This window comes from Monodelphis domestica, chromosome 4 (genome assembly GCF_027887165.1).
Source record: "Monodelphis domestica isolate mMonDom1 chromosome 4, mMonDom1.pri, whole genome shotgun sequence".
Lineage (NCBI taxonomy): Eukaryota > Metazoa > Chordata > Mammalia > Didelphimorphia > Didelphidae > Monodelphis > Monodelphis domestica.
The window spans coordinates 423,949,956-423,962,083 of NC_077230.1; the positions used below are offsets into that span (position 1 = coordinate 423,949,956).

The following is a 12,128-nucleotide window of genomic DNA, read 5'->3' on the forward strand; positions in this document are numbered from 1 at the left end:
TCATCTGCAAAGAGTGATAACTTGGTCTCCTCCTTCCCTATTTTGATGCCTTCAATTTCTTTTTCTTCTCTAATTGCTACTGCTAGTGTTTCTAGTACAATGTCAAATAGTAGAGGTGATAATGGGCATCCTTGTTTCACTCCTGATCTTAATGGGAATGGATTTAGTTTATCCCCATTGCAGATGATATTAGCTGATGGTTTTAGATATATACTCTTTATTATTTTTAGGAACGACCCTTGTATTCCTAGGCTTTCTAGTGTTTTCAATAGGAATGGGTGTTGTATTTTATCAAAGGCTTTTCTGCGTCTATTGAGATAATCATGTGGTTCTTGCTGGTTTGCTTGTTGATGTGGTCAATTATGTGGATGGTTTTCCTAATGTTGAACCAGCCCTGCATCCCTGGTATAAATCCTACTTGATCATGGTGAATGATCCTTCTGATCACTTGCTGGAGTCTTTTTGCTAGTATCTAATTTAATATTGTTGCATCTATATTCATTAGGGAGATTGGTCTATAGTTTTCTTTCTCTGTTTTTGACCTGCCTGGTTTTGGAATCAGTATCATATTTGTGTCATAAAAGGAGTTTGGTAGAACTCCCTCTTTGCTTATTATGTCAAATAGTTTGTATAGTATTGGGATTAACTGTTCTCTGAATGTTTGATAGAATTCACTGGTGAATCCATCAGGCCCTGGGGAGTTTTTCTTAGGAAGTTCTTTGATGGCTTGTTGGATTTCATTTTCTGATATGGGATTATTTAAGAATTCTTTTTCCTCTTCTGTTAGTCTAGGCAGTTTGTATTTTTGTATATATTCATCCATTTCTCCTAAATTGGTGTATTTATTGCCATATAATTGGGTGAAGTAATTTCTAATGATTGCCTTAATTTCCTCTTCATAAGAGGTGCTGTCTCCCTTTTTATCTTTAATTCTGTTAATTTGCTTTTCTTCTTTCCTTTTTTAAATTAGATTGACCAGTACTTTGTCTATTTTGTTTGTTTTTTCAAAGTACCAGCTTCTTGTCTTATTTATTAAATCAATAGTTCTATCACTTTCAATTTTATTAATTTCTCCCTTAATTTTTAGGATTTCTAGTTTGGTATTCTGCTGGGGGATTTTAATTTGATGGCTTTCGAGTTTTTTCATTTGCATTTCCAATTGATTGATCTCTGCTCTCCCTGTTTGTTAATATAAGCATTCAGGGATATGAATTTACCTCTGATTACCTCTTTGGCTGCATCCCAAAAGGTTTGAAAGGATGTCTCGCCATTGTCATTTTCCTCGATGAAATTATTGTTTCTATGATTTCTTCTTTAACTAAATGGTTTTGGAGTATCATATTGTTTAATTTCCAATTGGTTTTAGATTTGGTTTTCCATGTACCATTACTAATCATTATTTTTATTGCCTTGTGATCTGAGAAGGCTGCATTCATTATTTCTGCTTTTCTGCATTTGTGTGCTATGTTTCTGTGACCTAATGTATGGTCAATTTTTGTGAATGTGCCATGTAGTGCTGAGAAGAAGGTGTATTCCTTTTTATCTGTATTTATTTTTTTCCATATGTCTATTAATTCTAATTTTTCTAAGATTTCATTCACTTCTTTTTCCTCTTTCTTATTTATTTTTTGATTTGGTTTATCTAAATTTGATAATGGTTGGTTTAAGTCTCCCACTAATATGATTTTACTGTCTATTACTTCCTTCAATTCTCCTCGTTTCTCCATTAGAAATTTGGGTGCTATATTATTTGGTGCATACATGTTGATTAATGATATTTCCTCATTGTCTAAAGTCCCTTTTAATAAAATATAATTACCTTCCCTATCCCTTTTGATCAGGTCTATTTTTGTTTTGGCTTTATCAGATATCATGATTACCACTCCTGCCTTCTTTCTGTCAGTTAAGGCCCAGAAGGTCTTACTCCATCCTTTAATTCTGACCTTGTGGGTGTCAACCCGCCTCATGTGTGTTTCTTGAAGGCAACATATGGTAGGGTTTTGGATTCTAATCCATTCTGCTATTCGTCTACTTTTTATGAGTGAGTTCATCCCATTCACGTTCAAAGTTATGATTGTCATTTGTGGACTCCCTGGCATTTTGATATCCTTCCCTAATTCTAGTCTTTTCTTCTTCGGCTCTACCTTTTAGTCCAGTGATTTACTTTGAATCAGTCCCCCTTGTCCCCTCCCTTGATGTTTCCCTTTTTAGTCACTCCCTTTTTGTTCCCTCCTCCTCCCCCCTTTCTTTCCCTCCCTTTTTATTTTCCCTCTCCCCCTTCCCCCCTTGGTTTTCCCTTCTCCCTACCCTTGTTGTTTAAGATAGAATTCTAGATCCCAATGGATCTGGATGTTTTTCCCTCTCAGAGTTGCTTTCCCTGAGATTTAGGTTTAAATAAAAAACCCTCTCTTCCTCTCCTTCTTATAGGAGTTTTCTTCCCCTCCCCTTCCCATGTGAATCTTTGTGTGAGAAAGATTATTCTATTTGGTCTTTCTTTACCCCCTATTTATACATTACATTTTCCCCACATATTAGTATACATAGATTGATATAAATGTAGTCCTTATAGAAGAGAGTTTGAGTAAAAGAAGAAGATAACATTTTTCCCCTTTCCTTAATATTTACCTTTTCAGGTAGTCCTTGCTCTTTGATTTTCGGTATCAAACTTTCCACAGAGCTCTGGTCTTTTCTTTGCAAAAAGTTGGAAGTCTTCTATTTTGTTGAATGCCCCTACTTTCCCTTGGAAGTATATAGTCAGTTTTGCTGGGTAGCTGATTCTTGGTTGGAGACCCAGCTCCCTTGCCTTTCTGAAGATCATGTTCCATGCCTTACGATCATTCAGAGTAGAACTTGCAAGGTCTTGTGTGACCCTGATTGGCATTCCTGTATATGTAAATTGTCTTTTTCTGGCTTCTTGTAGGATTTTTTCTTTTGTTTGATAGCTTTGGAATTTGGCAATTATATTCCTGGGAGTTGTCTTTTGGGGGTTTAGTGTAGAAGGTGTTCTGTGAGCTCTGTCAGTGGCTGTATTGCCCCCTTGTTCCAGAATCTCTGGGCAATTTTCTTTGATTATATCTTGTATCACCATATCTAGTTTGGTGTTTATTTCTGGCTTTTCTGGAAGTCCAATTATTCTTAAATTATCTCTTCTCCCTCTATTTTCCAGATCCGTCATCTTGTTGGTGAGATATTTTATGTTCTCTTCTAATTTCTTGGTATTTTGGCTTTGCTTTATTAATTCTTGCTCTTTTACACGATCGTTGTCTTCCAGCTGCCTGATTCTGGCCTTTAAAGCCTGGTTTTCCTTTTCACTTTGGTCAAACCGGTTTTGTAGATGCGTGACTTTCTTTTGCATTATTTCCCACTTTTCCTCCCAGAAGGCTTCCATCTTTTTGGTCATTTCTGATTCAAATTCTTCATGGGTTTGTGGAGAGTTTCCATTTCCTTTGGAAGGTTTTGGAGCATTTTCTTGCGTATTGTCTTCTATCTGCTCTGTATTTTGTATTTTGGCTCCATAGAATGTGTCCAAAGTCTCCCCTTTCTTCTTATTTTTCTTGGGATTTTGGGGCTTCTGTGTTTCTGTGGAGTTTGCCATCTCTGAATGGGGAGGATTACCTTTTCTTATGTCTGTCTGGTGTTCAGAGGCTTTAGTCCTGAGCAGATTGTCGGTTCTAGGAGCTTTCCCTGGGTTAAATTGAGTATGCCTTCAGGCAATGACTTTCACTGGAACTGGAATGGAAGGGTTGAACCAGAGGCCACACTCTCCCCCGGTTCTCTCTGTTTCCCTGCTGCTAAGGTGCCCCCTCGACTGGGTCGGGTTGCTTTCCAGAAGTTGCCTTCAGAAAACCTGGCCGTGAGGCTATTTCGTTGGCCCTGAGGGTTGCTGTTGTTTCAGAGGACCCTGCTCTCTGAGGGGGGGATGGGCCATGGCTTCCCAGAGCTCTGGGGGCAGTGACTTTCACTGGGACTCGGATAGAAGGCCCAGAGGGTTGCTGTTGTTTCAGATGTTCCTGCTCTCCGTGCGGGGAGGGGCCATGGCTTCCTGGAGCCTTGGACTCTGAGCTCCTAACCTAAATGGGAGAAAGAGATCAGCTGTCTGACAGATAAGAATGCTCAATTGGAAAAAAGAACTCGAAGCATCCAATAGAAGGGCAGACAAGGCTGAAAAGCAAAACCAGTCCCTAATGACCAGAATTAAGCACCTCGAAGAAAGTGAGATGATAAAACAGCAAGAATCAATAAAGCAATCCCAAATAATTAATGAATTGGAAGAAAACATAAAATATCTCACTGAGAAGGTCACAGACCTGGAGAACAGAGGAAGACGAGAAAATCTCCGTATTATCGGTCTCCCAGAAAAACCAGAGGTAAACAACAAATTGGATATTATTCTACAGGAGATTATAAAAGAAAATTGCCCCCACGTTCTGGAGCAAGGGGGCAAAATAGAAATAGAAAGGATTCATAGAACACCTTCTATACTAAATCCCCAAAAGACAACGCCTAGGAATGTAATTTGCCAAATTCAAGAGCTTCCAAGTAAAGGAGAAAATCCTACAAGAAGCCAAGAAGAAGAGCTTCAGATATAAGGGGGCTCCCATAAGGATCACACACGACTTAGCGGCTAATACACTAAGAGACCGCAAAGCATGGAACACGATATTTAGAAAGGCAAGAGAGCTGGGTCTCCAACCAAGAATCAACTACCCAGCAAAACTGACTATATACTTCCAGGGGAAAGTATGGGCATTCAACAAAATAGGAGATTTCCAAGCATTTGCTAAGAAAAGACCAGAGCTCTGTGGAAAGTTCGATATCCAAGCACAGAAAGCAAGAGAAACATGAAAAGGTAAATATGAAAGAAAGGGAAAAGGAGATAAATCTTATCTTTTTCTTTAAGTCAAACTCTCTTCTATAAGGACTACATTTACATCAAATTATATATATTAATATGTGGGGAAAATGTTTTGTGTAACTCTCATAAATTGTATCATCATAAGAGTAGTTAGAAGAAACATGCATAGGGAAAGATTGGGGCATTAAGAAGATTTGGGGAAAGTTGGGGCAAAGAAAGGAAAAGGGAGGGGGGAACCGTGATAATACTAAGATTAACTTCAAGAAATAGGGGGGGAATCAATAGAATAATCTTTCCCATATAAAGATACACATGGGAAGGGGAGGGGAAGAACTCTCATATGAGAAGGAGAGGAAGAGAGCGTGAAGTGGAATTACTTAAACCTTACTCTCAGTGAAATCAAATCTGAGAAGGAAGAACATCTAGATCCAGTGGGATCCTGAATTCTATCTTATCCATTAGGGCAAGAAAGAAAGGAAAATCAAGGAGGGAGTACAAAAAGGGAGGGAAGGAGATGGGGGAGGGGAAGGGAGCATAAAAAGGGAGGGGCTAGAAAGGGAAGCATCTCAAGGGAGGGGACTAGGGGGACTGACCCTTTCTCACTGGTTCAAAAGAAGAAAGCTAAAGAAGAAAGGTCAGAACTAGGGGAAGATATCAAAATGCCAGCGAATCCACAAATAACAATCATAACTTTGAACGTGAATGGGATGAACTCACCGATAAAATGCAGACAAATAGCAGATTGGATTAGAACCCAAAACCCTACCATATGTTGTCTTCAAGAAACACATATGAGACGGGTTGACACTCACAAGGTTAGAATTAAAGGTTGGAGTAAGACCTTTTGGGCCTCAAGCGATAGAAAGAAGGCAGGAGTTGCAATCATGATATCTGACAAAGCCAAAGTACAAATAGACCTGATCAAAAGGGATAGGGAAGGTAAATATATTCTGCTAAAAGGAAGTATAGACAATGAGGAAAGATCACTAATCAACATGTATGCACCAAATGGTATAGCATCCAAATTTTTAATAGAGAAACTAGGAGAATTGAAGGAGGAAATAGACAGTAAAACCATATTAGTGGGAGACTTGAACCAACCACTATCAAATTTAGATAAATCAAATCAAAAAATAAATAAGAAAGAGGTAAAAGAGGTGAATGAAATCTTAGAAAAATTAGAATTAATAGACATATGGAGAAAAATAAATAGGGACAAAAAAGAATACACCTTCTTTTCAGCACCACATGGCACATTCACAAAAATAGATCATACACAAGGTCATAGAAACATGGCACTCAAATGCAGAAAAGCAGAAATATTAACTGCAGCCTTTTCAGATCACAAGGCAATTAAAATATTGATCGGCAAGGGTACATGGAGACCCAAATCAAAAATTAATTGGAAATTAAATAACATGATACTCCAAAATCGGATAGTTAGAGAAGAAATCATAGAAACAATTAACAATTTCGTTGAAGAAAATGACAACGGCGAAACATCCTTTCAAACCTTATGGGATGCAGCCAAGACAGTACTTAGAGGAAAATTCCAATCCCTGAGTGCATATATTAACAAATTAGGGAGGACAGAGACCAAGGAATTGGAAATGCAAATCAAAAAACTTGAGAATGAACAAATTAAAAACCCCCAGAAGAAAACCATACTAGAGATCCTAAAAATTAAGGGAGAAATTAATAAAATAGAAAGTGAGAGAACTATTGAGCTAATAAACAAGACTAGAAGCTGGTACTTTGAAAAAACAGACAAAATAGACAAAGTACTGGTTAATTTAATTAAAAAAAGGAAAGAAGAAAGGCAAATTAATAGCATCAAGGATGAAAAGGGGGATCTCACCTCCAATGAAGAGGAAATTAAGGCAATCATTAAAAACTACTTTGCCCAACTATATGGCAATAAATATACCAACCTAGGTGATATGGATGAATATTTACAAAAATATAAATTGCCTAGACTAACAGAAGAAGAAATAGTTTTCTTAAATAATCCCATATCAGAGAAAGAAATCCAACAGGCCATCACAGAACTTCCTAAGAAAAAATCCCCAGGGCCTGATGGATTCACCAGCGAATTCTATCAAACATTCAGAGAACAGTTAATCCCAATACTATATAAACTATTTGACATAATAAGCAAAGAGGGAGTCCTACCAAACTCCTTTTATGACACAAGCATGGTACTGATTCCAAAACCAGGCAGGCCAAAAACAGAGAAAGAAAATTATAGACCAATCTCCCTAATGAATATAGATGCAAAAATCTTAAATAGGATACTAGCAAAAAGACTCCAGCAAGTGATTAGAAGGGTCATCCACCATGATCAAGTAGGATTTATACCAGGGATGCAGGGCTGGTTCAACATTAGGAAAACCATCCACATAATTGACCACATCAACAAGCAAACCAACAAGAACCACATGATTATCTCAATAGATGCAGAAAAAGCCTTTGATAAAATACAACATCCATTCCTACTAAAAACACTAGAAAGCATAGGAATAGAAGGGTCATTCCTAAAAATAATAAACAGTATATATCTAAAACCATCAGCCAATATCATCTGCAATGGGGATAAACTAAATCCATTCCCATTAAGATCAGGAGTGAACCAAGGATGCCCATTATCACCTCTATTATTTGACATTGTATTAGAAACACTAGCAGTAGCAATTAGAGAAGAAAAAGAAATTGAAGGCATCAAAATAGGCAAGGAGGAGACCAAATTATCACTCTTTGCAGATGACATGATGATCTACTTAAAGAATCCTAGAGACTCAACCAAAAAGCTAATTGAAATAATCAACAACTTTAGCAAAGTTGCAGGATACAAAATAAACCCACATAAGTCATAAGCATTTCTATATAATTCCAACACAGCTCAGCAGCAAGAACTAGAAAGAGAAATCCCATTCAAAATTACCCAAGACAAAATAAAATACTTAGGAATCTATCTCCCGAGACAAACACAGGATCTATATGAACACAACTACAAAACACTTTCCACACAACTAAAACTAGACTTGAACAATTGGAAGAACATTAACTGCTCATGGGTAGGACGAGCCAATATAATAAAAATGACCATCCTACCCAAACTCATCTATCTATTTAGTGCCATACCAATGGAACTTCCAAAATTTTTTTTTACTGATTTAGAAAAAACTATAACAAAGTTCATTTGGAAGAACAAAAGATCAAGGATATCCAGGGAAATAATGAAAAAAAATACAAAGGAAGGGGGTCTTGCAGTCCCAGATCTCAGACTATATTACAAAGCAGCGGTCATCAAAACAATTTGGTACTGGCTAAGAGACAGAAAGGAGGATCAGTGGAATAGACTGGGGGCAAGCAACCTCAGCAAGACAGTATATGACAAACCCAAAGATCCCAGCTTTTGGGACAAAAATCCACTATTTCATAAAAACTGTTGGGAAAATTGGAGGACAGTATGGGAAAGATTAGGCTTAGATCAACACCTCACACCCTACACCAAGATAAATTCAAAATGGATGAATGACTTGAACATAAAGAAGGAAACTAAGAAAATTAGGCAAACACAGAATATTATACATGTCAGACCTTTGGGAAGGGAAAGACTTCAAAACCAAGCAAGAATTAGAAAGAGTTACAAAATGCAAAATAAATAATCTGGATTACATCAAATTAAAAAGTTTTTGTACAAACAAAAGCAATGTAACCAAAATCAGAAGGGTAGCAACAAATTGGGAAACAATCTTCATAAAAACCTCTGACAAAGGTATAATTACTAAAATTTATAAAGAACTAAATCAATTGTACAAAAAATCAAGCCATTCTCCAATTGACAAATGGGCAAGGGACATGAACAGGCAATTCTCAGCCAAAGAAATCAAAACTATTAATAAGCACATGAAAAAGTGCTCTACATCTCTTATAATCAGAGAAATGCAAATCAAAACAACTCTGAGGTATCATCTCACACCTAGCAGATTGGCTAACATGACAGCTATGCAAAGTAATGAATGCTGGAGGGGATGTGGCAAAGTGGGAACATTAATTCATTGCTGGTGGAGTTGTGAATTGATCCAACCATTCTGGAGGGCAATTTGGAACTATGTCCAAAGGGCGATAAAAGACTGTCTGCCCTTTGATCCAGCCATAGCACTGCTGGGCTTGTACCCCAAAGAGATAATGGACAAAAAGACTTGTACAAAACTATTCATAGCTGCGCTCTTTGTGGTGGCCAAAAATTGGAAAATGAGGGGATGCCCTTCAATTGGGGAATGGCTGAACAAATTGTGGTATATGTTGGTGATGGAATACTATTGTGCTAAAAGGAATAATAAAGTGGAGGAATTCCATGGAGACTGGAACAACCTCCAGGAAGTGATGCAGAGCGAAAGGAGCAGAACCAGGAAAACATTATACACAGAGACTGATACATTGTGGTACAATCGAAGGTGATGGACTTCTCCATTAGTATCAATGCAATTTCCCTGAACAATCTGCAGGGATCTAAAAAAAAAATACTACCCACAAGCAGGGGATAAACTGTGGGAGTAAAAACACCGCTGAAAAGCAACTGCTTGACTACAGGGTTGGAGGAGATAAGACTGAGGAGAGACTCTAAATGAACACTATAATGCAAACTCCAACAACAGGGAAATGGGTTCGAGTCAAGAACACATGTGATAACCAGTGGAATCATGCGTCGGCTGTGGGAGAGGGAAAGGCGGGGGGGGGGGGGGGGGGAAGGGGAGGGGAGGAAAAGAAAACGATCTTTGTTCCAGTGAATAATGTATGAAAACGTCCAAATAAAATAATATTAAAAAAAAAAAGAGCTCCAAGAGAGTTAGTTATGCGAAATATATGGACCATTTTTACATCACTTCCTGCGTCTCACATGTACCAATGGTAGCTTAAGTTTGACTTAAGAGAGTCCAGGGGGTCTCCCAGTTTTTTAGGATTTGTCATTTGTCACCTTCTATGAGAAAACTACAAGTGTTAGAGATAGGAGTAGAACAGAAGAGAGAGAATGGAAAACCAATCAGCGGTGATGGTGCATCATCCCAAAAAGGAGGCAGAGACTCATAGCCCACTCACTTATCCTCTGTCTACAGGAAATAAATTGGGAAATGTGGTTCCCATTTCGGGTAACAGATATTAAATTATACATGTACCAGAACAATCCCTGGGCACATCCAGGAGGTTCACCAAACTTCTCTCTTGCGTCATTCTTGGCCAGTTCTCTTAGGATTAATTTCCAAATTGGGAAGAATAAGTTAGAAATATTTCAGCTTCCTTGACCTTTCTTCTTGTGATTTCAGTAGAGTTTGCACTCTGTCCATGGGTCTCTTTTGGGAAGTTTAGGTTTAGGAAGAGTGAGCCTGCCACTTATATCCAGTAAAGCCAAGTGGGACTGGCCAGGATGGTGACTAATCTGAGGTCAGCTTTTGAGCCTTTTGAAGTGGGAGGAGAATATGAAGGAACATTAAGCATGCTCCTGGGCAAGAGGGTCATGGTCGGACATTTTTTAAGGTGCCTTGGCAAACCCAATGAATCAAATGACTGGCATGGCATAGAAACTAGTGTTGGACTTAGAGTGAGGAAAACTTGAGTTCAAATCCTATCTCAGAATGTTACTGTCTCTGTGACTCACTAGCAAGTCTCGATCTATATCTTAGTTTTTTCATCTGTAAAATGAGAATAACGATCTCTACAAAATAATGTTGTTGGATCAAATGACACCATCTCTAGAAGATCCTTATAAAACTTTAACATAGCCTGAAAAAAGGTATATATAAATACAGTTAAAGGAAGGATTCTATCCATATTTCATGATTCTGAGCTCACAACTCCTTCTACCTAAACACATCGTGCCATAAGACCAGGAGGGCAGAGTGTTACTTATCTCTGTTTCTCTCATGCCAGGGAAGGAGGCAGCCCAACACCAATCTGGGGGCCCAATCCAGCTACTCACCATAAATTGTAATATTCTTTGTTTGGGTGTGCATCAAGCCAGTGAATGAATTAGATGCCTTACAGGTATATGTTCCAGTGTGCATCAGGGTTGCCGTAACGTATGTTGAGGCTGCGTTGCTGAATATTTGTCCATTGTGTAACCAAGTGAATTGACTGGATGGGTTAGATTTAGCAGAACAGCTAAAGGTAATATTTGCCCCAGTAGGGTACACATCCGGTGTTTGGACAATCGTGGCAATATCTGGGCCATCTGGAGGAAAGAGAAGGATTCCATATTGATATTATGGCTGAAAGAAGGGCATCTCCTAGCCCGTAATTCATCACCAAGGACCACTGTGTCTCCCTGATCCTCCCTTGTGCCGGGAAATTCACAGCTGGTCATCTACTTTTCCAGTGTGGATCTGAACTTGGAAGATCTTAGGGCATCCCCCAGTTCAGTACTCTGGCTGGCCACCCTCCCCCAGGACACATGACAAGGCCATTCTGGGCTCCCTTAAGATGAAGGGGGTTGGAGACCTCAGAGACTACCTCTTTAGCACTCAGAGAAGGGACTGAATTAGCCTGGCCTCTAGGAACACCCCACCAGTGTATAAGCAGGCACCAGGTAGGAAGAAGCAATATACTCACAGGCAACATACTGTGTGAATGGATCACTTCTATTCCTAGACAATGGGTTCTGGATTTCACACACATAGGGCCCTTTGTTTTCCCTTCTTGTGAGCCTGCGGATAGTGAGTGTCCTCTTATCCGGGGACAGCTGTATCCTGCTATCAGCTGGGGCAAGTCCATTTATGAGCCACTGGTAAGCGTGAATTTGACCTGTACCATTGCAGGTCAATGAGAAGTCTTTGGTCTCCACTGCAGTATTGTTGGAGGTGAGAATGGTAGGTTTGGACAGTGGCGCTGTGCAGAGAATAGACAGAAAATGACTGTGTTGGTTCTTTTTCTTACCTTATAACCAAATAAGTGGTTTGGAAGTGGCCTGTCTAAGACCTTGGCAGGCTGGAGGCCAGAGACCAAGAACCTGTGATTTCAATGGCAAAGACAAAGGCACCCCTTTCTCTGGTGCAGATCACAACTCCTCCAGGCCTTAGGAAAAGTTCAGCTTCAGTTCCTGTGGCTGACAGACATTCAAATGGGTACAGATGAAGAGTCTCAGCCTGGGAGTCAGGTGATACCTGGTTCAATCTAGGGATTCTGAACCCACAATAACATCTTTTGTGCCTAGGACTGTGTTTTGCTCCCAGGATTCAGTTCATATCCTTTACAGAAGTTTTTGGAATTCCCTGAT

At 39.0% G+C, this 12,128-nt stretch overlaps 1 protein-coding gene across 1 annotated transcript in view; it reads right to left on the reverse strand.

The window, feature by feature from the left end:
* LOC103102615 (carcinoembryonic antigen-related cell adhesion molecule 5-like) overlaps window positions 1-11,735 on the reverse strand; it is a 30,728-nt gene extending 18,993 nt beyond the window's left edge. Inside the window, exons 1-2 of the mRNA XM_056796416.1 lie at window positions 11,465-11,735; window positions 10,836-11,087 (exon numbers count right to left, since the gene is read on the reverse strand). Of these exons, the coding sequence (XP_056652394.1) occupies window positions 10,836-10,920 (85 nt within the window). The 5' untranslated portion in view covers window positions 10,921-11,087; window positions 11,465-11,735. The remainder of the gene's footprint in view (window positions 1-10,835; window positions 11,088-11,464) is intronic.
* Between the last annotated feature and the right edge of the window lie 393 nt (window positions 11,736-12,128).